This window comes from Asterias amurensis, chromosome 1, assembly GCF_032118995.1.
Source record: "Asterias amurensis chromosome 1, ASM3211899v1".
In the NCBI taxonomy this organism is placed as follows: Eukaryota; Metazoa; Echinodermata; class Asteroidea; order Forcipulatida; family Asteriidae; genus Asterias; species Asterias amurensis.
The window spans coordinates 7,749,492-7,777,158 of NC_092648.1; the positions used below are offsets into that span (position 1 = coordinate 7,749,492).

Sequence of the window (27,667 nt, forward strand, 5' to 3'; positions counted from 1 at the left end):
GAACGGTCCAGGTGTAAGTTTCTTTACACAACATCACCCCTAAAATTATCATTCATCCTCTGATTTGTTTTACTGAATTTTATGATGAGGGGTTGATCTTTCATTCCTAAAAGTTTAAACAAAATCCCTTCGTACATCCTCTGGATATTTGACGTTTTTTAAGAGGTACTTTTGAGAAAATGGTTTCTGCCTACACTTGGTTTTCAAGCAAACGATCGTCTGTTGACGGACGGGAACATTCGCTGCAGGTAATGTTAATTCTGAGGCAATCGCACATCTTCAACGTTATGTAATACATGTCCTTTACGTAAAATATACAAAATTATTAAATTACTGAAGCAATTGACAATGCAAAAAAAATACATTTACGATGTTTTCTAGTGTAAACATTTGGTGAATTAACAACATTTAGAGATAAAACACCCTCTGATTAAATGGACCTGTCCAGGCAGTCTTAACGGCCGCGCCTGTGTTGTATTCGAATCTTTTACTTTTATACTGTATCGAATGTACGTGCACTACACAGCGCGCCGTTTGCCTAGGTTTGTATGGAGAGCTTCGACCGGCGCTCGTCGCGAGAGTAGAATGAGATTATTTTCAACTTGGGTGGCGGGTTTGTGGCGGGACCCCTGTTCAGAACTAAAATTGCGACTCGTCAAACTTCCGACGGCTTCGGCGCAATTTGAAGTGTATACGCAGGGCGCCTGTCGGGTGTATGTGCGCAATACAAAAGAGGTTTAAAAAAACAAACCTTTCTCTTTGTTTCAGTCACTCATAACTCTTGGTGTTTCTCCTTTCACAACTTTTGAACAAAAGGTTGTATAAACATAGAGTTTTCAAAGAAGTTAAGCATAGCTTTTGCACTTTTCAGATGTATAAAAAAGAAAAAATGACAAGGGTTGACAAAGCAGCCCAATGTGGCATAAAATAAAAAAAAAATTATTTGGATTATACCATGTTCGGATAGCAATTTATGTGTTAAAGGTGTAAAAATGGAAAAAATCATAATAAACCATGATGACGTCATTTCACATGAATGTGCCATTATCTAACAATCTACCAAGTTTCAACATTTTTATCATCATTACTTTGACAGTTATACGACTGCAAAAATTGCACCTTTAATGCCGCGTCACGTGACCCCCAATGACGTCATTGATTTGAAACTTCACACATATGATGCCTGCCTGACAGTAAACGTGTGTGTAAAATTTGAAGTGATTACAGAAAACTTCACAACAGACATCTTCAAAAAGTCCATTTTGAAGAGTTTTCAACCTGCCGCTAGAAGACGCTGTTGCAATTTGTGACGTCATCAATATTTTTTTTGAATTGCCCACACTTGCTAGACACTTTTTCCCAGAAGCAACTTCATAACTTTTACCACTTTTGAGTGACCGGGCACTTTTGTTTTTGGCCCATTGCGACCGGAAGTAGAGGTCATGTGAGGTCACGCACACAAAATAAAATGAAGACCCAATTTATCCCTACCAAATCACGTAAACAGAAATCTACGGTCTCTTGTGGTTGATTTGATATAGATTTTCAAACATTTAAATAAAACACCTTTAAGATGACGTCACGTAACCGGTGATGACGTCATCATGACAAATTTCTTTTACAACCCTCCTTGCACCAATGCCCTTCGTCACTGAAAATTTTGTTGCAATTGCTCTTTAGGAACATTGCAAATCGGCACTTAGAAAAAAAGTTCTGAAGAGTTCAAATAAAACTAGACATTAAGTGTTTGTGAACAATCACGAAGCTGTTCCGTGTTGTTTTGCTTGGATTATGTGCTTCATTGCCCAAGGAATATATAACTGAAAAAAGGTTTCAAAAAAGTTGTGTAGCTCTTGTTATAAAGTCTTACTTCCCGGTTGACACGTAAGTAAAGGTCAACATGGGCCCACAGCTACCAAAGATTAATCTGCAATGCCAAGGAGACTATAAAATCAGTTGTGTAGATTTTGATATATAGTCCCTTTTCCGGTTGACCCAGAAGTAGAGATCAACTTGGGGTCACAGTTTTCCAAAGCTAATATTTATTGCCTTAGAGTCTATAACTGAAGTTTGAACATTAGCTTTTTACTTTTTTAGATATGGGCTCACTTCCGGTTGACCCGGAAGTAAAGGTCAACATGGGGTCAAAGTTGTTTCAAACTTATCGTGAATGCCCAAGGAGTCTATAACTGAACAAAAATTGATAATCTGTTGTATAGTTCTTGAGATATGGTCCCACTTCCGGTTGACCTGGAAGTAGGGGTCAACTTGAGGTCACGGTTTTTTTAAGTTAATATTTTATGCCTAAGGAGTTTATAACTGAAAATATTTTGAAAATCTGCTGTATAGTTCTTGAGATATGGTGACACTTCCGGTTGACGCGGAAGTAGAGGTCAACTTGAGGTCACAGTTTTTTCAAATTAATCTCCAACCCCCAAGCAGTCTTTAAGAACAAACAGTTGAAATCTCGGCCGTGAAGTTCTTGAGATATGATGCTGCAAAGATTTCCTAATTAATATGCAAATGAGGGTCACTGGTGGTTAATTAATAAAGAATTTTAATATGTTTTATGATAGGAATAAAGCTAAACATCCTAAAGCTTCCATTTGATATTATTTTACGTGTTTAAAAACACATAATTAATTTGTAGGATACTCCTTTATTTTCCTACTCCTGCCGATAGGGGGCGCTCTTATGAGACGTTTCAATTGCACCATTTGTGCACGGTAATGTCTGTATCTGACTCTGTATTTGTATGTGTACGTTGCAACGCCCAAAACTGTCATAAAATGTCAAGCTATAACTTCCCCTATAGAACACGGCCCAGTTTTATGGCTCTGTCTGCTTCAACCAACTCTGCCCATTTATTATACAACCACCATTCTTCGCTTACTGTTCAGGCGCTGAAATATCTGTGCAATTAGTTCAAAGCAAAGATTACATATGAAAAGCTTCCCCGCGCACAAGCAAAAATATCCCTGCTAAGCTGTGAAATATGCAAGCTTGGAAAGCACACAAACAAAAGAAATCCCTGCTATAAGCAGTCTATTTCGCTTGACGTAAGTGCAAAATTCAATTCTTCTGCAGAGCACTGAATCTTTTTCATTAAGCAAGTTCGCATCATGACTCGACTAGTCGCACCTCAAACCTAACTACGACACTTGTCGAGATAAAATACAGATTCTCAAGATTTGTGCCGCTATGTGCCGCAAAGGCAATATTAATTATGTTGCGAATGGGTGTGACTAGTGAATTTTACTACTCGAGTAGTCGCACCTCAAACCTGACTATGACACTTGTCGAGATAAAATACGGATTCTCAAGATTTGTACCGCTATGTGCCGCGAGGGCAATATTAATTATGTTGCGAATGGGTGTGACTAGTGAAATTTACTCTACTCGACTAGTCGCACTACAAACCTAACTACGACACTTGTCGTGATTAAGTACGGATTCTCAAGATTTGTGCCGCTATGCCGCAAGGGCGATATAAATTATGTTGCGAATAGTAGTAAGCAACACAACTGGTTCACCAAACAGGTAGTCGGGACAAATTTTTAATTATGTTGCGAATGGGTGTGACTAGTGAAATTTACTACTCGACTAGCCGCACTTCAAACCTAACTATGACACTTGTCGAGATAAAGTACGGATTCTCAAGATTTGTGCAGCTATGCCGCAAGGGCAATATTAATTTAAGCAACACAACTGGTTCACCAAACAGGTAGTCGGGACAAATTTTGTAGTCGATGTGTGGACACGATTATAACGGGAGTAGAGAAAAACAGTAGTCGCGACTTTAACACCAAGCACACTAGTCGCCCCTGCCTACTTTTGTCTAAAGTAAAGCACGGTTTTTCCTGCGAATGCAAATCAAATTTTTAAGTCACTGTTTTCGCAGTGAAAGTTTCGCAGGAGTTGAGCACAATTAGTCAACTGTAGCAAATATTTTGATGCGAATTGTGACGTGAAGAACTCATTCCCTGCTAAGCTGTAAAATACGCTTAGCGTAAGCACAGTTCCCTGATTACGTAAGCGCTGCGATTCTTTCCTTTAAAAGCCATTGGCTTTTTAAACACAAAAGCAGCTTAACCATGCCTCATGTTCAAGTTGTGAATCCAGATGTTCTGCTCAATTTCTGCACTTTTTGTAAAGCAAAATGTTTTCCCTGTTTATTAGAAGCAGCTCTATAAAACTGAGCCACTCAACCACCAGAGAAACGTCACCATAATAAAGTCTCTGCTTTTGTATTTCTGTCAAAGAGTTTTTGTACGTCATGGTATAATTTCCGAACGTAACGCGAAATACTAGAATTAGTTAAGGCAAATGGTCCCCGGCTTGAACAAGGTGACTTTACCCGTAAATAACTCCAAATCCCAGGCGGTCAATTTTCGTCGTCCACGCTCGTCGCCTGAAATTACCCCGGTCCACGACGCACCATGCTCAGGCTTGTCAAATTTTGGGAACAAGTTTAGACTTGTGCTTGTCGGTAACCGTAAGAAATCTTTGTATATTGAACACAAAAACGCAATAACACCGGTCGAAAATGGGATAAGGACTTGGTCAAGTTAACAATTTACAATTTTGACTATTCAAATCAAGTTTTACGCCATACCCATGATCTTTGAAAAAACTTCCCTGTAAATACAGGTTTTTTTAAATAATTACACTGTTTCTATAAGTTCTGATGCTTTTAGAATGACCATCAATAAAATATATCTTAATCTAGAGCAGTTTTGGGAAGTGTACAACATGTAATTTAATTTTAATCGAATCAATTATGTTTCGGAAAGCTGGGTTTGTTTACACTTCAAGAGCCATTGTGTTTGTGCACAGACACAAAACGTGCAATACATGACGTCATCCATTATTCATCTCAAGTACAAGAATCCTCAGGAGATCAAAAGAAGCTTTTCAAGATAATTGGTAAGTTGTTGCTCAAACCCAAAACCCCTGTCCTTCCATCCACTTACAATGACCAGAACTTAGCAAATGAGTTCCAGAAATTCTTTGTCACCAAGATTTCAGACATCCGCTCATCATTTTCATCAGTCCCTTACAACGTGCCGCAGACATTGCCACAACTTCAACCAGAGTGTAGACTATCTGTGTTTGAGCCTGCGACTGTTGCTGAGATTCAAAGGGTTATTATGAAATCTCCTTCAAAATCCTGTGAGCTGGATCCAGTGTCAACATCCATGATAAAGCAAAACATCGATATTTTTGTACCCTACATCACTAAGCTTGTAAACGAATCCCTCAGTTCCGGTTGTTTCCCCGATAGCCTCAAAGTTTCCTACATCAGGCCGCTCATCAAGAAACCAAACCTGGACAAGGAGATATTCAAAAACTACAGACCGGTTGCAAACTTAAAATATCTTGGAAAAGTCATCGAACGAGTAGTTTCATCACGTATTTCTGATCACATTCATACTTTCAACCTGTCCGACGTGTTCCAGTCAGCATACAAGCCTTTCCATGGGACCGAGGCTGCACTAGTCCGTGTGAGCAACGATATTCTCTCTGCAATGGACAATGGTAACCTAACAGCACTAGTCCTGCTAGACTTGAGTGCTGCTTTTGACACTGTCGATCACAACATCCTTCTCTCTCGGCTCCAGAATCACCTTGGCATAGAGGACACAGCCTTAGCATGGTGCAAATCGTATCTCTACAATAGAACTCAGCATGTATGTATTGGCACCGCGATATCCGACCCTGTTGTTTTGAACTACTCTGTGCCACAGGGGTCGGTACTCGGCCCGCAGTGGTTTACGCTATACACTTTACCGATTCGTGACATCATCCTGAAATTTAATCTGAATTACCATGTGTACGCAGACGACACTCAGCTATACATCACGTTTAAATCTTCTCAAGAAAACGCCAATGCATCTATTGCAAGACTTGAGAAATGCATCCAAGAGATTCGACGTTGGACACAACAAAACTTCCTGAAGTTAAATGATGATAAGACAGAGTTCCTTCTATTTGGGTCACGTCAACAGTTAACTAAGGTTTCAGTGCCATACATCTCCATCGGTGATGCTCGGATAGCTCCCTCGCTGAAAGCTCGGAACTTAGGTGTTATTTTTGATTCATCGATGACACTTCAGCCACACATCAACAACATTGTTCGTTTATCATCATATCACATCAGGAATATAGGTAAGATTCGCAAGTACTTGGACAAAAGTGCCACTGAAAAGGTCATTCATGCATTTGTTACTTCTCGTCTTGACAACGGCAATGCTCTTCTCTACAGTCTTCCTAACAACCAGATTTCCCGACTTCAACGGCTCCAAAATACTGCTGCCCGCATTGTGACACTGTCTAGAAAATCCTGTTCTATCACCCCCATTCTGAAACAACTACACTGGCTCCCTATCTCTCAACGAATCATCTTCAAGCTGATGCTCATTGTCCACAAAGCTCTTAATGGCAAGGCTCCCCACTATATTTCTGAACTGCTTCAAGTTTACACTCCATCAAGGAATCTTCGATCAAGTTCTATGCTTCTCCTCATTGAACCCAAGTCTCGACACTCATGGGGTGACAGGTCTTTTTCTTCAGCCGCGCCACGCATCTGGAACTCTCTACCACTTAATCTTCGATCTTGTCTTTGTACTGCAAAATTCAAGTCTCTTCTCAAAACTTATCTTATGTCACAGGTTTTCAATGACTAATTTTGTTGTGTCTGTTTTTTTCTTTGTGTTGTGTTTTTGTTTTTGTTTTGTTTTTGGTTTTACTGCGCCTTGAACACCCAGCAGGGTGGATATGTGCGCATTACAAGTCTTATTATTATTATTATTATTATTATTATTATTATTATGGTGACGTCGTCGAGAATTTTATGTCAGAAATCACATAAACAGGACCTGACTAGTGTATAGCTGAAAAAAGTTTCAGGATTGGCGGTCTACTTTTTGAGATATGGTGTTAACTAGGTTTGCTAATTAAATATTCATAAGCTTAATTAAGGCTTATTAATTAACAATTTTAGAATTTTGTTCTGATAAGAATTAAGTTTATGTTCTAAGCTTCAATGTAGTATAATAAACTCACTCTTTCGTATTATGGTTTAGAAGATTAGGTTGCCACAAAAACGTGTACAAACGCTATGGGATTTAGGGGAGAAACAAAGAATAATAATAATAAAAACAACTAGACATTAGGTGTTTGTGAAGAAACACACAGCTGTTCCGTGTTATTTTGCTTGGATTAAGTGCTAAAATGACCAAGGAGTCTGTAACTGTAAAAAAAGTTTGAAAATCGGTTGTGTACAGGTTAAATTTGGGACACGGTTGTTCTAATTTTATTTTTGATGCCTAAGGAGTCTAAAACGGTTGTGTAGTTCTTAAGATATGGTCCCACTTCCGGTTGACCCGGAAGTAAAGGTCAACATGGGGTCATGGCCAGCCAATGCGAATTTCCAATGTCAAAGGAGTTAATAACCAAAACAAAATTGAAAATCGTTTGTGTAGTTCTTAAGATATGGTCCCACTTCCGGTTGACCCGGAAGAAAAGGTCAACATGGGGGTCATGGTTTTCAAAGTTAATATTTAATGCCTAAGGAGTCTATAACTGAAAAAGTTAAAAAATCGGTTGTATAGTTCTTGAGAAATGATCGCACTTCCGGTTGACCTGGAAATAAAGGTCAACACAAGGTCACAGTTTTCAAAGTTAATATTTAATGTCTAAGTAGTCTAAAACTGAAAGAAGTTTGAAAATCGGTTGTGTAGTTCTTGAGATATGGTCCCACTTCCGGTTGACTCGGAAGAAGAGGTCAAAATGGGGTCACGAATTTTCCCCAACAAAATTTAATGCCTAAGGAGTCTATAACTGAAGAAAATAATTAAATCGGTTGTGTAACTCTTGAGATATAGTCCCACTTCCGGTTGACCCGGAATAAGAGGTCAAATCGGGGTCACAGTTACCCAATGCAAATCTATCATGACTAAGGAATCTATTACTGAAAAAAACTTTGAATTCGGCCGTTCACTTCTTGAGATATAGTGCTGCAAAGAAAAACTCATTAAAGCTTCTAATTATCATAAATTATTACGTGATGACGTCACAGTTTTAAAATTGTGTTTATCGTACTAACAAATTTCATAAGGTACACGATGGTGTGTAACTTACCCCAATCCAATGCCTTTTACAAAAAAACCTATTAGAACGTATATTCGTTTTAACGAAAACCCTGAACCATCGTAGGATTCCAATGTATGCCTATTTGTTGTGTACAAATCCAATGGAGTATGTCCAGAACACGGTTAGGAAAAAAAATACAATGATGCCAACATCAGGACATTGTGGTAGACTCCCCTCAAGTAAGTCCTCAATGCAAACAGGTCCACACTGTATTGCAACCACCCATAGAGACAGTGTACAGCCACATGAAAGCGACTACACGCAGTTTAGTGACTACATCCAGAAGTACTACATGTACGTTGTACCCATGACGGCAAGATTTTAAAGGAACACGTTGCCTTGGATCGGTCGAGTTGGTCTTTGAAAAGCGTTTGTAACCGTTTTTTATAAAATGCATATGGGTAGAAAGCTGTTGTAAAAGTAGAATACAATGATCCACACAAACATGCCTCGAAATTGCGTGGTTTTCCTTTTACCTCGTCGACTAACACGTCGGCCATTTATGGGGGTCAAAATTTTGACTCCCATAAATGGCCGACGGTGTTAGTTCGCACAGTAGAAGGAAAACCACGAAATTTCGAGGAAAACTTGTGTGGATCATTGTATGCTACTTTTAAAATATCTTTCCAACCATATGCATTATATTAAAAACGGTTAAAAACGCTTTTGTTTTGACCAACTCGTCCGATCCAAGGCAACGTGTTCCTTTAATTTATTCGTTAATGATAGACGTCCCTTGATTGGTTTTAATGAACGGAAACCATTATTTTTAGAATCAGTGTATTTTTTGACACAAAATATCAAATTCAGGAAACAAACAGATAAATAATTTTGAAGTTATTAAGTTTTTGACCATTTAAATGTTGACATTTGAAGAGCCATTGTGTTTGTGGACAGACACAAAACGTGCAATACATGACGTCATGGTGACGTCGTCCGGATTTTAAGGCCATGGAATAGTTATACAGTACCCACAAAGTACAAAATTGAAAAAAAAATTGCGATCGGACATATAGTTTGTGAGATATGGCAGTCTAAAGATTGGCTAATTAAATATTCATGTCGTTATAACTTAGTTAATTAAATATTTAATTTATGCAAACTACATTTAACTGCAACTTCAAGACCTAAGCTTTAATATGATATAGGTTCTGACTCTTTTATACTAAGCCAAGTATGATTTTTGGCTTTAACAAAATGCCCTGGTTAAACCTATGGGGTTTTGACGGATACAAATAACAATAACAATAACAATAACAATAACAATAACAATAACAATAACAATAACAATAACAATAACAATAACAATAACAATAACAATAACAATAACAATAACAATAACAATAACAATAACAATAACAATAACAACTAGACATTAGGTGTTTGTGAACAAACACAAAGCTGTTCCGTGTTGTGTAGTTCTTGAGATATGGGGGTCACAAAGTTTATTTTAAATGCCTGAGGAGTCTATAAGAGTAACAAGTTTGAAAATCGGTTGTGTAGTTCTTAAGATATGGTCTCACTTCCGGTTGACCAGGAATATAGGTCAAATTGGGGTCACGGTTGTTCTAATTTTATTTTTGATGCCTAAGGAGTCTAAAACTGAAAAAGATTGAAAATCGGTTGTGTAGTTCTTAAGATATGGTCCAACTTCCGGTTGACCCGGAAGTAAAGGTCAACATGGCGTCACGGCTTGCCAATGCGAATGTCCAATGTCAAAGGAGTTAATAACCAAAACAAAATTGAAAATCGGTTATGTAGTTCTTGAAATAAGGTCCCACTTCCGGTTGACCCGGAAGGAAAGGTCAACGTGGGGTCATGGTTTTCAAAGTTAATATTTAATGCTTAAGGTGTCTATAACTGAAAAAGTTTGAAAATCGGTTGTGTAGTTATTGAGAAATGATCCCACTTCCGGTTGACCCGGAAATAAAGGTCAACATAAGGTCACAGTTTTCTAAGTTAATGTTTAATGTCTAAGTAGTCTATTACTGAAAAAAGTTTGAAAATCGGTTGTGTAGTTCTTGACAAATGGTCCTACTTCCAATTGACCCGGAAGAAGAGGTCAAAATGGGGTCACGGATTTTCCCCAACAAAATTTAATGCCTAAGGAGTCTATAACTGAAGAAAAAAATTAAATCGGTTGTGTAACTCTTGAAATATGGTCTCACTTCCGGTTGACCCGGAAGTAGAGGTCAAATCGGGGTCACGGTTACCCAATGCAAATCTATCATGCCTAAGGAGTCTATTACTGAAAACAACTTTGAATTCGGCCGTTCACTTCTTGAGATATAGTGCTGCAAAGAAAAACTCATTAAAGCTTCTAATTACCATAAATTATCACGTGATGACGTCACAGTTTTAAAATTGTGTTTTTCATACTAACAAATTTCATAAGGTACACGATGGTGTGTAACTTACCCCAATCCAATGCCTTTTAAAAAAAACCTATTAGAACGTACATCGTTTTAACGAAAACCCTGAACCATCGTAGGATTCCAATGTATGCCTATTGGTTGTGTACAAATCCAATGGAGAATGTCCAGAACACGGTTAGGAGGAAAAAAATACAATGATGCCAACATCAGGACATTGTGGTAGACTCCCCTCAAGTAAGTCCTCAATGCAAACAGGTCCACACTGTATTGCAACCACACATAGAGACAGTGTACAGCCACATGAAAGCGACTGCACGCAGTTTAGTGACTACATCCAGAAGTACTACGTTGTACCGATGACGGCAAGATTTTAATTTATTCGTTAATGATAGACGTCCCTTGATTGGTTTTAATGAACGGAAACCATTATTTTTAGAATCAGTGTATTTTTTGACACAAAATATCAAATTCAGGAAACAAACAGATAAATAATTTTGAAGTTATTAAGTTTTTGACCATTTAAATGTTGACATTTGAAGAGCCATTGTGTTTGTGCACAGACACAAAACGTGCAATACATGACGTCATGGTGACGTCGTCCGGATTTTAAGGCCATGGAATAGTTATACAGTACCCACAAAGTACAAAATTGAAAACAAAATTGCGATCGGACGTATAGTTTGTGAGATATGGCAGTCTAAAGATTGGCTAATTAAATATTCATGTCGTTATAACTTAGTTAATTAATCATTTAATTTATGCAAACTACATTTAACTGCAACTTCAAGACCTAAGCTTTAATATGATATAGGTTCTGACTCTCTTATACTAAGCCAAGTATGATTTTTGGCTTTAACAAAATGCCCTGGTTAAACCTATGGGGTTTTGACGGATACAAATAATAATAATAATAATAATAATAATAATAATAATAACAAATAAAAATCTTGACGATTTCAATAGCTGTTCCGACCACTACGTCGGAACAGCTAATAACAATAACAATAACAATAACAATAACAATAACAATAACAATAACAATAACAATAACAATAACAATAACAATACAAAACAAAACAAAACAATAACAAAACAATAACAATAACAATAACAATAACAATAACAATAACAATAACAATAACAATAACAATAACAATAACAATAACAATAACAATAACAATAACAATAACAATAACAATAACAGTAACAGTAACAGTAACAGTAACAGTAACAGTAACAGTAACAGTAACAGTAACAGTAACAATAACAATAACAATAACAATAACAATAACAATAACAATAACAATAACAATAACAATAACAATAACAACTAGAGATTGTGAACAATCACAAAGCTGTTCCAGAATGTTTTGTTAATAGAAGTATTCTATGCTTTAATAAAAACCCACACATAACAGCTTTATGACATGTGATTACCTTGTCTTTTATCTGATACTGAATCGAAATGATCTTTAAAACCCAGAATTAAAGGTCAACATGGCATCATGGTCATTATTTGGAATAAGTTTAACCAAAGTTAACAAATCGGTTGTGTAGTTCTTGAGATATGATCCAACTTCCGGGAAGTAAAGGTCAATACTGGGTCACAATATCAAGCTCGATTTTGAATGCCTAAGGAGTCTAAAACTGAAAAAGATTTAAAATCGGTTGTGTAGTTCTTTAGATATGGTCCCACTTCCGGTTGACCCGGAAGTAAAGGTTAACATGGGGTCACGGCTAGCCAATGGCTAGCCAGTTCTTTAGATATGGTCCCACTTCCGGTTGACCCGGAAGTAAAGGTTAACATGGGGTCACGGCTAGCCAATGCGAATGTCTAATGTCAAAGGAGTTAATTACCAAAACAAAATTGAAAATCGGTTGTGTAGTTCTTAAGATATGGTCCCACTTCCGGTTGACCCGGAAGAAAAGGTCAACATGGGGGTCATGGTTTTCAAAGTTAATATTTAATGCCTAAGGAGTCTATAACTGAAAAAGTTTAAAAATCGGTTGTATAGTTCTTGAGAAATGATCCCACTTCCGGTTGACCCGGAAATAAAGGTCAACACAAGGTCACAGTTTTCAAAGTTAATATTTAATGTCTAAGTAGTCTAAAACTGAAAGAAGTTTGAAAATCGGTTGTGTAGTTCTTGAGATATGGTCCCACTTCCGGTTGACTCGGAAGAAGAGGTCAAAATGGGGTCACGAATTTTCCCCAACAAAATTTAATGCCTAAGGAGTCTATAACTGAAGAAAATAATTAAATCGGCTGTGTAACTCTTGAGATATAGTCCCACTTCCGGTTGACCCGGAATAAGAGGTCAAATCGGGGTCACGATTACCCAATGCAAATCTATCATGACTAAGGAGTCTATTACTGAAAAAAACTTTGAATTCGGCCGTTCACTTCTTGAGATATAGTGCTGCAAAGAAAAACTCATTAAAGCTTCTAATTACCATAAATAATCACCTGATGATGTCACAGTTTTAAAATTGTGTTTTTCGTACTAACAAATTTCATAAGGTACACGATGGTGTGTAACTTACCCCAATCCAATGCCTTTTACAAAATACCTATAGAACGCACATTCGTTTTGAACGAAAACCCTGAACCATCGTAGGATTCCAATGTATGCCTATTTGTTGTGTACAAATCCAATGGAGTATGTCCAGAACACGGTTAGGAAAAAAAATACAATGATGCCAACATCAGGACAGCGTGGTAGACTCCCCTCAAGTAAGTCCTCAATGCAAACAGGTCCACACTGTATTGCAACCACCTATGGAGACAATGTACAGCCACATGAAGGCGACTGCACGCAGTTTAGTGACTACATCCAGAAGTACTACGTTGTACCCATGACGGCAAGATTTTAATTTATTCGTTAATGATAGACGTCCCTTGATTGGTTTTAATGAACGGAAACCATTATTTTTAGAATCAGTGTATTTTTTGACACAAAATATCAAATTCAGGAAACAAACAGATAAATAATTTTGAAGTTATTAAGTTTTTGACCATTTAAATGTTGACATTTGAAGAGCCATTGTGTTTGTGCACAGACACAAAACGTGCAATACATGACGTCATGGTGACGTCGTCCGGATTTTAAGCCCATGGAATAGTTATACAGTACCCACAAAGTACAAAATTGAAAAAAAAATTGCGATCGGACGTATAGTTTGTGAGATATGGCAGTCTAAAGATTGGCTAATTAAATATTCATGTCGTTATAACTTAGTTAATTAATTATTTAATTTATGCAAACTACATTTAACTGCAACTTCAAGACCTAAGCTTTAATATGATATAGGTTCTGACTCTTTTATACTAAGCCAAGTATGATTTTTGGCTTTAACAAAATGCCCTGGTTAAACCTATGGGGTTTTGACGGATACAAATAATAATAATAATAATAATAATAATAATAATAATAATAATAATAATAATAATAATAATAATAATAACAAATAAAAATCTTATATCTTAACAATAACAATAACAATAACAATAACAATAACAATAACAATAACAATAACAATAACAATAACAATAACAATAATAATAATAATAATAATAATAATAATTACCGATGGACGGTCGGAACAGCTAAAAGCAAACAAAAACAATAGCTGTTTCGCTGCGCTACGAAACAGCTCAACAAACTTTAACAAAAACAAGAGCTGTTTCGCTGCGCTAGCGCTACGAAACAGCTAAAAAAATTAAACAACTAAATCTTACCTAACAGATCCAGGTAGTCCCTTGTAATCAAACGAAGAAACATCTCATCAAGTATCTCTTGAGATTCTTGGTTAGCCTCTCCGCTTTCTGAACTCTCACTATATTGTAAAACATAACACATTGACAGAAACATATGATACAAACCTTACAAACTCTTGAGCACATTACTAAAGAAAAATACAAATACAAAACTAAAACATAATGCAATAAAAAAAAACATGGCTTAAATGACATTATGCAAACAGACAGACAGACAGACAGACAGACAGACAGACAGACAGACAGACAGACAGACAGACAGACAGACAGACAGACCAAGACCAAGACCAAGACCAAGACACAGACCAAGACCAAGACCAAGACCAAGACCAAGACACAGACCAAGACCAAGACCAAGACCAAGACCAAGACACAGACACAGACACAGACACAGACACAGACCAAGACCAAGACCAAGACCAAGACCAAGACCAAGACACAGACCAAGACCAAGACCAAGACCAAGACCAAGACCAAGACCAAGACCAAGACCAAGACCAAGACCAAGACCAAGACACAGACCAAGACCAGACCAAGACCAAGACACAGACCAAGACCAAGACCAAGACCAAGACACAGACCAAGACACAGACCAAGACCAAGACCAAGACACAGACCAAGACCAAGACCAAGACCAAGACACAGACCAAGACCAAGACACAGACCAAGACCAAGACCAAGACCAAGACACAGACCAAGACCAAGACCAAGACCAAGACCAAGACACAGACCAAGACCAAGACCAAGACCAAGACCAAGACCAAGACCAAGACCAAGACACAGACACAGACACAGACACAGACCAAGACCAAGACCAAGACCAAGACACAGACCAAGACCAAGACCAAGACCAAGACCAAGACCAAGACACAGACACAGACCAAGACCAAGACACAGACACAAACAAACAAACAAAACAACAAACAAACAAAACAAACAAAAACAAACAAACAAACAAACAAACAAACAAACAAAACAAACAAACAAACAACAAACAAACAAACAAACAAACAAACAAACAAACAAACAAACAAACAAACAAACAAACAAACAAACAAACAAACAAACAAACAAACAAACAAACAAACAAACAAACAAACAAACAAACAAACAAACAAACAAACAAACAAACAAACAAACAAACAAACAAACAAACAAACAAACAAACAAACAAACAAACAAACAAACAAACAAACAAACAAACAAACAAACAAACAAACAAACAAACAAACAAACAAACAAACAAACAAACAAACAAACAAACAAACAAACAAACAAACAAACAAACAAACAAACAAACAAACAAACAAACAAACAAACAAACAAACAAACAAACAAACAAACAAACAAACAAACAAACAAACAAACAAACAAACAAACAAACAAACAAACAAACAAACAAACAAACAAACAAACAAACAAACAAACAAACAAACAAACAAACAAACAAACAAACAAACAAACAAACAAACAAACAAACAAACAAACAAACAAACAAACAAACAAACAAACAAACAAACAAACAAACAAACAAACAAACAAACAAACAAACAAACAACCAAACAAACAAACAAACAAACAAACAAACAAACAAACAAACAAACAAACAAACAAACAAACAAACAAACAAACAAACAAACAAACAAACAAACAAACAAACAAACAAACAAACAAACAAACAAACAAACAAACAAACAAACAAACAAACAAACAAACAAACAAACAAACAAACAAACAAACAAACAAACAAACAAACAAACAAACAAACAAACAAACAAACAAACAAACAAACAAACAAACAAACAAACAAACAAACAAACAAACAAACAAACAAACAAACAAACAAACAAACAAACAAACAAACAAACAAACAAACAAACAAACAAACAAACAAACAAACAAACAAACAAACAAACAAACAAACAAACAAACAAACAAACAAACAAACAAACAAACAAACAAACAAACAAACAAACAAACAAACAAACAAACAAACAAACAAACAAACAAACAAACAAACAAACAAACAAACAAACAAACAAACAAACAAACAAACAAACAAACAAACAAACAAACAAACAAACAAACAAACAAACAAACAAACAAACAAACAAACAAACAAACAAACAAACAAACAAACAAACAAACAAACAAACAAACAAACAAACAAACAAACAAACAAACAAACAAACAAACAAACAAACAAACAAACAAACAAACAAACAAACAAACAAACAAACAAACAAACAAACAAACAAACAAACAAACAAACAAACAAACAAACAAACAAACAAACAAACAAACAAACAAACAAACAAACAAACAAACAAACAAACAAACAAACAAACAAACAAACAAACAAACAAACAAACAAACAAACAAACAAACAAACAAACAAACAAACAAACAAACAAACAAACAAACCAACCAAACAAACAAACAAACAAACAAACAAACAAACAAACAAACAAACAAACAAACGATTGAACGATTGAAAGATTGAACGATTGAACGAACGAACGAACGAACGAACGAACGAACGAACAAACGAACGAACGAACGAACGAACGAACGAACGAACGAACGAACGATTGAACGAACGAACGAACGAACGAACGAACGAACGAACGAACGAACGAACGAACGAACGAACGAACGAACGAACGAACGAACGAACGAACGAATGAACGATTGAACGAACGAACGGACGAACAAATCAAGATACATGTTCCTCATGTACATGTACTCCCTGTGGCTGACTCTTTTAAGACATGCACACTAAACTACAACAATAACCAAAAGACTGAACTACATACCCTGCAATTAATTGTTCATTCATCATTTCCCACTGTGAACTCAGTCTCTGAAACATGAAGTTGCACAAGCAATTCAGTACTGGTAGCAGCACATGTTCTTGACAATCAGCAGGACAATGCTGTACTAAAGACTTCAGAAATACACATACATGAAATGTTAAGGATGTATTAATTTCTGTTTTAGATTAGAGCAGAAATCATCACCCCTGAATATGATTTGAGAGATTACACTTTCTTTGTTCAACCCAAAATCTTTTAAAAAAACAGTTTAAATCATAAATATTCAACCGACTTGAGCTTAAGAACAACTTTAAGTAGCGATAATTTGAAGGCCAGATCATACATACAAAATTCTTTTAATATCGAATTGGAGAAGGGGCTCCAAGGTCAAGATTGAGAATTGTGATGCACCCATCTTAATTGAATATCATCAGAATGTAGGAATGAAGTGAAAATTCTCTGATACTAAAACGTACAGACCATATATCAGAATTGCGACACTATCAAACATATTTGGTTGTGGACAAAAAATGCACTTAAAGGTTATGAAACATAGTGGTATTTAACACCATTTGAATGCACAGTTTAATACTTTTGGACTAAACAACTTTAATTTGAGTTTGGAGCCCTCATTAACAGAACATTATTTCAGCTATTACTACAGGATTTTGGTACAGTTTAGTTTATGTGGTTGTGACTTTATTAAAGATAAGATAAGTTGGCGCCCTACTTGTTTGTCATCGTCATGGACATAAGAAGAAAACCTTTGATTAATGATTTGAATTTTAAAAGGATATGAAGGATTGGCCTGAGTCTGTTGTTTGATGCGTGGCTTATCATCACAAATATAGAGTCCAAAAGCTGCTTAATGAAGTCATCAGATACATATAACTCATATCCCATGTTGTCAAATGCACAAGCCAATACATGACAGCTACAATTTGAAAACAAGAGAAAAACACCTCAATAAAATGTGCAAAACAAAATTACCTCATGACACAATGTAGAGGCTATAAAGAATACATACTTGCTTTTACTTGGACTGCAAACCAGAAAACAAAGTGGTCAAACAGTGGACACTATTGGTAATTACTCAAAATAATTATCAGCATAAAACTTCAATTAGTAATGAGAAATGGGTCTCTCTGACGTGATGTAGTTTTCGAGAAAGAAGTAATTTTCCATGAATTTGATTTCGAGACCTCAAGTTTAGAATTTGAGGTCACGAAATCAAGCATCAGAAAGCACACAACTTTGTGTGACAAGGGTGTTTTTTTCTTTCATTATTATCTTGCAACTTCGATGACCGATTGAGCTCAAATTTTCACAAGTTATTTCATGCATATGTTGGGATACAGGAAATAAGAGAAGACTGGTCTTTGACAATTACCAATAGTGTCTACTGTCTTTAAGATGTTTAGTAGAAAAACCCCAGAAATTATAGCACTCGAATACTCAAGGTACTTGAACAAACAGAAACATTTTAAGACCGTTTTTTTTTTTCTTCATTTTTTGAAACATGACACCGGTTTATGTAGCCCCTTCTTTTGTTTTACAAGGTGCTGTGGTGCATTCAGCAGCCACTGCCAGAAACACAGGGGCAAACCCCTTTTCTAAAAGACAAGTGTAACAGGGTCCCTTCATGTTTTTTACACAACACACACGTCCCATCTGAATGACAAGCATTAATGGTTAAGTGTCTTGCTTCGGGACTGGAACCCATACTCTGCTGCTCTAAAACACCACAGCTCGAGTCAAGTGCACTTGACTGCCCCCGCTCATACATGTACATAACACGCAATCGTGTACATGTACATGTGTATATTAAAAATCTTTGATTTGGGATAAATTAACTATGGTACAAAGTGATTGTTGCAGTGACAGCATTAATTGTTTTCTTACATTTGAGAAAAATGTTTTAGCCCTTACTTCCAACTCCAATTCACATTTAGTATGACAGTATTTTCGTACTAAGCGCTGGAAATCAACCAACAGTGGGAACGATCAAGGTAATGTACATGTACACCGGTTAACAAAACTCATGCTACCCGCCGCGCTGTGCAGCCATGGTACATGCGTTTTTGTTGCACGGCACGAGATTGGTTCTCGACCAATCAAACTTCACAGTTTGTTACCGCGGTATTACAATCTCATTTGCATACTTTAAAGTAGCTTGAAGTACATGAAGTAAATGGGGTCATGAATTTCCAAACGCAATTTCTTTTTGTGCTGTACATGTGCCCCACAGGTTTTTCAAAGAAGTCATTCGTGCACTAGCCACCTGGGAGAAGGGTCTCACTGTAGAGCGCTGTAAGTTCTTGGTTTTCCTTCAGTTCCTAAGTTAGCCAAATGAATTTGCCTTCCAATGATTGTTGGCGATATACACTTACCTGATGTACAAAAGAATATCTCTTACGAGATCTTAAATTCAGTATATTTCACATTGAGTTATAACAGCATGATTTATTCCGAGTGTATTTCTGTGATTTATCCATGTTGCTCATCAAATTAGAGCAACGCAGAACATTCAACTTTAAACAATTGCGACTTGAATAATGAACAGAGCAATTTGGTTGATTATTACTCTAGTTTTGCCCATCTCGCAACTTGTTAAAATTAGTGTGTTTGAGATATATTTATTAGATATTTTAACTAGTTAAAATTTATTTATTTGTTGTACACAGATCATCCATCTGACATTTAAGGCTCTACATGCAATAACCCCTACCTACATGTATCTGTAGTGTCGGGCCGGGTCTGAGGTCATCGGGCAGCATGCTCTATGTTCCTCTGACCTGTTTATCCAGCTATGGGGACAGGGCATTAAGTAACATTTCACCCTGCCTCTGGAACTCTCTGCCTCAACATCTCATGGACACACATGACATCTCACGGTTCCAACATTCTCTCAAAACCCATCTCTTCAGATTAGCCTAAAACATACCAAGTGAAGTTTTCTTCTTGTTCTTGCCCAGCGCCTTTGAATGTCATACAGACTAAGTGCTCTTTACAAATGCAGTATTATTATTATTATTTTTATTACACAGCCCCTCTTTTGGTAGTCTGGTTTGATACCCTTATAAGTCACCTTAAAAACAAACAAATTTACTTACAATTGAATTGAAATTGAAAACTGGAGAATAAACTAGAACTTGATTGTATGTTATTTTGAGTTCTAATAATTGTTGCTAACCAGACATAAAACACAAACTCAGAATGTTTTATTGTCTCCTGTCTGTTACAATGGTTTCCCTACTTGCATTATCCAGCTTTTTCATTATAGACAGCTTTGAAAGGTTCCTTTCTGCAAAAATTTCATTAAAAAAATTTTTACTTTCAAAAACTTTCAAAACTTATTTTGTTTGTAACATATACATGTACACTGTTTTGTTTAGATTGCGTGTTATTATGGGAAATTTTGACTCTAGGACCTAAGCTTCAAACATAAATAATAAATACTTTGTGGTTGATTGAAGTTGAATTTTGTGCAGATTTTACCTGATTTCATCTAAGATATTGCCAATGATCTGTAAAAAACTACAAAATGAACTATTGTGGGGAACTCAACATTATCTCAAGTCCATCAGCTTTACATTTTACATGTACACGTAATTTGTGAATTGTCTGTGGCAAATAAAAAAGCTTCAATTTTGAAAAAAATCATCCTCCGTAAACAGGTACAAGTTCATAGACAAAGAAAGACTAGAACAGCGAAGCTGCCATGGCGAGCTGCCGATCACCGGTTAGAATCAATGACTGACAGAAAAACCAATCATTTGATCAACTGATTGTCAAAGGGGTGGGGACGTTGACAAGTATGAAGTTATAACATTTAAGGTTTTCATTGCTTTAGCTCATTCAACTGAAACCAGTGATTAAGTCTTTGAGTTTTATCTTTTCATATGAATCTACTTGTTAGAAGCAATGTTTGACTTAAGTTTCAAGTCAGTACATCATTGCAATTATAACCATTTAATGTTTTTCATTATTTTAGCTCATTCAACTGAAACCTGTGATTAATTCTTTGAGTTATCTCTTTTCATATGAATTTACATGTAAGAAGCAATATTTGACTTCAGATTCAAGTCAGTACATCGTTGCAATCAGGAGTTATGATCATTTATGTTTTTCATTGTTTCAGCTCATTCAACTGGAACCAGTGACAGAGAGTTTGATTTTTGTTTTAACAAATTATTTCAAAACTTTAAGATTTTAATTTGAGTTTGTTTGTTTCTTTGTTTCTTTAAATCCCGATGTCAATGTTTTAGTGTGAAAAAACAACTTTAACATTTTTGTTATTCCAAAAAGTTTTTTTTAATAAAAAAAAAAAAAATGACAAACTCACTCTATATACCAAAAACAACTCAACTTAAAGACTAAAATCAGAAACTTTGATATTTCCAAAAATGGAAGTTGGTATTACATAGGATCGCACTGCTCTGCAGCTCGCCAAAAATCAGGCCATTCAACTTCAAATGAAATCTTGCAGCTAGGCCTTTATGCATGAGCTACTTACCAATACAATAAGGATTCAAGTGACCTACTTCAACCACAGCCAAAACTAGCGTGTTTGGAGAATTTGTGATTGTAGTTGCACTATTTTCCAAACTGCTGCTTCGGATTCTGCTGTCTATTTTTATTTAACTTGTATAAGATTAAAGTAAAGCTGATGTGTTTTTATTCCTGTAACCAACTTAATTAGTAATTAATTCTAAACACATATTACTTCGTGAAATTGAAAAAATGAAAAGAAAAAAAAAACACTTGGGCTTTCCTTTAGAGCTCTGTTCTGTGTACAAATCAATGCATATTGAGACCTATCACGACAAGTCACTTGGTGAAAATACTATACTAAAATGTAAACGTCACACCTGTGCACCTGAACTGCACTGTTGTGCTTTGTATATCGTCGGTAATGTGACGTATTTAGATAGGTCACTTTGTGGAGAGAAAAAAAAAGGTAAATCAAGTGATACATTGTTCATACTAATCAGTATAAATATGAAACCATTACATACAGAGCATACTGTTTGAAATGTTGAGTTGAAACCCAACAGTTCTTTTCAGAACCACCCCAACTCATTTAGAGATGACATGGTATTACCGCAAACCTTTCCATATCGTATTTCCACCATGCAAAGTTTCAAATCCTACTCATTACATATTAGGTACGGAAACTATAAGGATATTAATAATATGTATAAAAACCAATTTGCAAGAATTTGGGAGTTTTGCGAGATAGGTCACTTTGTGGCATGAGCGACGAATTATGCAACAGTTTAAGAATTTAATTAACAACTGCTTACCAGTTTTCCTGTGCCGTAGAAAGAAAGCCTTGTATCTTTTCAATTGGTGACCTGTTTGCTGGAAGTTCATAGTTATCGGATGATGGCTGAACTAAACCTTATAACAAAATGGGAACAATAGTGGAAAATACTTAGACATCAATCAGATTAATGCATTAACATATTGATATGGTTGTTGTCTTAAGACAGTAGGTAAGGCAGCATGGAATGGTAACCCTTGGATTTATTTGGAGTCTCTAACTTACCTAAAACAGCATTTTTATCATTCTCAGGAATATCAAAGACTTTCACATAATCAGCAGGAACTGTAGCTCTTACTCCTGAAGCCCATATTGCATTCATGATTCTAATGAAAAAGTGTATGACATATTCACAGTTAAAGACATTGGACCCTTTCGGTACAGAAAAAAAAACAAAAGTTCACAGATTTACAAATAATTTACAGGGTTTACAGAAGGTAATGGTGAAAGACTTCTCTTGAAATATTAGTCCATGAAATGCTTTACTTTTTGAGAAAACGGTAAAACAATATAAATTCTCGTTAGCGAGAATTACATGACAAAGCGAAACGCGCGGAAACAAGAGTGGGTTTTCCCGTTATTTTCTCCCGACTCCAACGACCGATTGAGCCTAAATTTTCACAGGTTTGTTGTTTTATATATAAGTTGTGATACACGAAGTGTGGGACTTGGACAACACTGTTTACCGAAAGTGTATAATGGCTTTAAGGAATAAACCATTAACCAAGAACACAAATATTATACAAGTAATGAATGTTTATGAGTGCAATGGTGCGAATACGTTCATGAGTTGAAAGATGGAATGTTCCATTTTTCAACTCATGAACATTTTTGCACTATTGCACGAATAAAAAACATTCATTATTTGTTTTGTATAACATCCAAGTAGATCTTTGTCATTTTGATTGGAGGGGTACAAGTTTCAAAACAATACAATTGCTAATTCTGAAATTACACCCGTTTCTTTTGGGTCGGCCTGTTGGTCAATGTGCGTTCTGTACAGCTATTTTTTTAGACACGCAGTTGCCGAATGCTAGTATGTGCCTTGCAGTAACACTGCTGCGTTACCAAAGACACGCGAACGCAGTGATGTTTTTTGCTCAGCGTGCAATAGTACTTTTCGGATGGAACGAAAAATGCATGCTGAGTGACGTAGCGTGCAATAGTACTTTAATTTGCTAAGACGTGACGGACAATCCTCCAATCAAATGGCAAGGATCTGCTTGGGTGTTATATAAACACAAATATTTATGATTCAGTATACTGTTCAGTATCTCAATCAAAACTTTTCAACAAACAACATTTCAAAAACATCAATAAAAAACCTCAAGTACAAAATGAAATACTCTTGAAATTTCAAGTGGCTGTTGTTTCTCCTAAAGGAATGCCTCTTAAAAATAGTTTTAAAACAAGTATTGTATCGTACCTTCCATATGTTACGTAAATATTAACAAAAAGTGACAACTATTGAATAATAAAAAGCATCAACCATCATAACCTATCCCTGGTTCACTTACTAAATCAACAGTACCATGGACATGGTGGAGATCAAATTTGTTGTGGTGCAACAACCTTTTAGACACCTTTTAGACAACATGTTATAATGTAAGATCACGCTTGTTTTTTTCAGTGGATGATCTTACATTGGAGCAGGAAATCAAATTTTACTTGTGTGCCATTGTCATCTGGGCTTAAGTTATGCGTGCAGAATTTGGGTTCTCTTAGCCCTCCAACTCCAGGATGCAATCGTTTATGAGATAAAACTCCCATAATTTGTCATTACTTCCAACCCATTTGTGTCTATCCCCATGTTTGCGATTACACCTTTAATACCTTATCAAAGTAAAATTTAAAATGGTTTTCCAACTCAATCTCACAGTAAACAACAAACAATCCATTCATTAAGCTCAATCTATAATGTGCATGTCCATGTCCTGGCTATTTACAGATTAGGGAAATAAAGCATCACTAGATTTTGCAAGTAAATGTATTGGGATACCCTGTGTACATGTACCATTGTACACAATACAGTAAAGTTTGAACTTGTACTTGGCCTGACTGACACAAATTGACATAGAGGTCTGCAGATATTTCAAAAAGGGCCATCTTGTGCCTAACCATGTTCACACCTCAGCACAGTTGAAACAGCTAATGGTCAACCGCTCAACTTGGAAGGTCACTACTTTGAAAGCTTATCACAAGACCCCATCTGTCAAAAGTGGTCTTTAGTTCCAGAAAGTCAAACAAACTACATTGTAGCCTGGTGGCTATATACATGTAGGCAGTTTGATTACCAGGTGTTAGATTTAACAGATGTTACTTTGCATCAAGGATAAGGAATATAAAGAATATAATCAGGAAAAAATGAATTTATAACATGTAGTGCCTAATAGACATCTGTAAGTGTGAAAAACTAATTAAACCCTTTATCCCGGATGCAAAATTAACATATATGTTACATGTAGATGTAAAAACTGTACAAATTTTGTGAGCGTTTTTATGATTTATAAGTTTATATTTAATTTTGATGTAATGTTAACACCTTATGATATAATTATGGCGTCACATCAGCGGGTTCACCTAATAGTAAAAAATAACTATGTGTGAAGTTTGAAGGTTATGAATGCTTTTGAAGTGTGTCTTTGTTATCGTACAGTCGAGGGGGAGAAAAAGAAGAAGAACTAGACAGAAGTTTCTGTTACATAACAAAAACAAAGTGTTTGACATGACATTCAAATCTTGGATGTACATGTAACATATTCCAGCTGGAATACACAAGCTTGGTTTCAGCTTGACTACGCATTTACTGCTCTGTACATCCTGGTAAAACTGCACCTTTAAGGTGGCGTCATGTTATACTTGAGGACAATAAGATTGTTTTAAACTAGATCATGACATGTCCAGCCCTTTAAAAAATATTGCTGGTTTCACACATACTTTTGGAGGGTCCTTAAGTAAACACACTGTCCTGGCATCCAACTGTGATAATCCCTCTAATCCCTTAAACAAACAACCTGCTCTGGACGGGCCTGACTGGATGATTTCTGGAACTACTTTTAAAAGCTACATGAAATGGCCATTGTGGCAATAACTGAACAGTGTGTATTTTAAAATGTGTACTTTTTACGTAATTCTGTCATAAATGGGTAAATTAAGCTTATTATATACTGTACATTGCTTCTACATTTTGATCAGGCATTATACATTATATACATGTACAAAAGTGTTTTTTTTTGTTTTTGCAAAAGATATTGTAAGCAGTTCAAAGCCCAGTATGGAAGCTTTTATTGCAGCTTTCTTTTTGTAAACAATGTTGCAAACTGTGAGTGTGACTACTTACAGTATTAAATAATCAAAGGGAAATGACGCAAAATAACGATACAAGACCCACGCTCTTGGCCAGCTTAAGCATTCTAAGTTGACCAGGGAACGATTTCATCCAGTATTTCTGCGTAGCAAAACACACATAGCGGTCCACACATTTTGCATCAAACAGCAATTTTTTTTAAATCGCTTAAATTGCAGACACATAAATTTGCGAAGCGGGTTAAAGTCTTAGGGCAAAATTTAAGAAAGATGTTCTCAGAGTAGTAGGGCTTAGTAACTTTAGTTGTTTTTTTGCCTTTACTTTTTGTAAAAATTCTGGGCACCAAGGCAATTTTCAAGGGCATCAAGGCAATCATAAAAAAGTTGCGAAGGGCACGACGGCAATTTGATTTTTAAAAAAAAAACAGCAAAAAAACCAAACTAGTTCTTCCAATTTGTCCATTTCAATTGTTAATTGATTGCCTCCTATATAACTAGTCGTATTTAATTTACAGAAAACGAAAGCATGTCATCTAACTGAACAAAATAAAGAACAATTCTTACAATACACAATGAAATAATATTTTTGTTCATACGACCACTATTGGTCATGCACGTTGTGTAGTTTATCGATTCCCACGCAACTACTCCATTTTGACACTACATGTATGTTGACAGAAAGATATATGATGAATACATTTTATCCATGTGCGCGACAACTATGCTGTACATGATGTACGTAATACTATTATGCATGCATCGTGGCGGAGCATGTGCAGACACGTCAAGTCGTTTTCTCAAGGTGTGTGTGTTTCTAGTTCGCATAATTTTTGTGTCGCACCCAAAGAACAACGACTAGCGGGCTTGAAATCTGCTGTTGTGCATTACGTGCGTGAAATCTGGTGCTATTTCTATGCGTGTTTGCTGACGTTCGAGGGCCAGTGCAGCGGTTAAAAAGACAAGTTATTTGTCACTCTTAGAATTTCTTCCCGATGTTTTATTTGATAAAATTAATTGAAAGAACAAGTTTGCATTTAAAAACGTACGCATGCGTATTTGTCATGGACAGGGCCTAGCAGCACTACTTTATCTATAAACAGTATTAGTGCGCACGCACGGTGCAGACGGCGGAAAGAAAGTCGACACAAACAATAACCGTTCTTTGCTATTCATGGATGGATTTTTACCATTCAAAAAAGAAAACCATCTAACTTTTTACAATGTTAATCATTTCAAATATTGTATCAATCAATATGTTAGTCTTCAATTGAAATAAATCCACATGGATTCCTTCAGGCAGGATGGCTTTGTCAAACCTTATCGGATTAGTGGTGATAACAATCTCAATACCCCAACTCCCAGCTGATTTTTCTCACTTAGAAAACATCCAAAAGTATGCGTCCCGACCCGACCAGATACAAGGTTTGGTCGGGTCGGGTTTTAGAGGGCTGGACACGTAATGATAAATACAAGGACTTGGTGTCCGAACCACTTTTTGGGTTCGGATAAATCATGTTACCTTCATTTTTTAAAAATGCTAACAACAAATTTATAAAAAATTGATGGTTTCTTTTAGAAACCATTCTTCGTCAATCCAATTTGATACATACCTCAATAGGCTGAGAACATTATCAAGCATTGGCAAAACATGACAAAAACATGGATTTCTGTACATAATGCCAGCACTTGAAACAGATCTAACATGAAAACCTCCGACCAGTGCTTCCTGAAAACAAAAAATAAAATAAAATAAAATAAACAAACAAACAAACGAACGAACAAACGAACGAACGAATGAACGAGCAAACAAGCAAGCAGACAGACAGACAGACAGACAGACAGACAGACAGACAGACAGACAGACAGACAGACAGACAGACAGACAGACAAACAAACAATTAAATTAATCTTA

The 27,667-nt window shown here is 36.1% G+C and overlaps 1 protein-coding gene across 1 annotated transcript in view; it reads right to left on the reverse strand.

The window, feature by feature from the left end:
• LOC139944530 (exportin-5-like) overlaps positions 1 to 27,667 on the reverse strand; it is a 207,142-nt gene that overhangs the window by 40,395 nt on the left and 139,080 nt on the right. Inside the window, exons 19-24 of the mRNA XM_071941578.1 lie at positions 27,366 to 27,481; positions 22,675 to 22,775; positions 22,430 to 22,526; positions 17,921 to 18,057; positions 17,124 to 17,268; positions 14,269 to 14,366 (exon numbers count right to left, since the gene is read on the reverse strand). Of these exons, the coding sequence (XP_071797679.1) occupies positions 14,269 to 14,366; positions 17,124 to 17,268; positions 17,921 to 18,057; positions 22,430 to 22,526; positions 22,675 to 22,775; positions 27,366 to 27,481 (694 nt within the window). The remainder of the gene's footprint in view (positions 1 to 14,268; positions 14,367 to 17,123; positions 17,269 to 17,920; positions 18,058 to 22,429; positions 22,527 to 22,674; positions 22,776 to 27,365; positions 27,482 to 27,667) is intronic.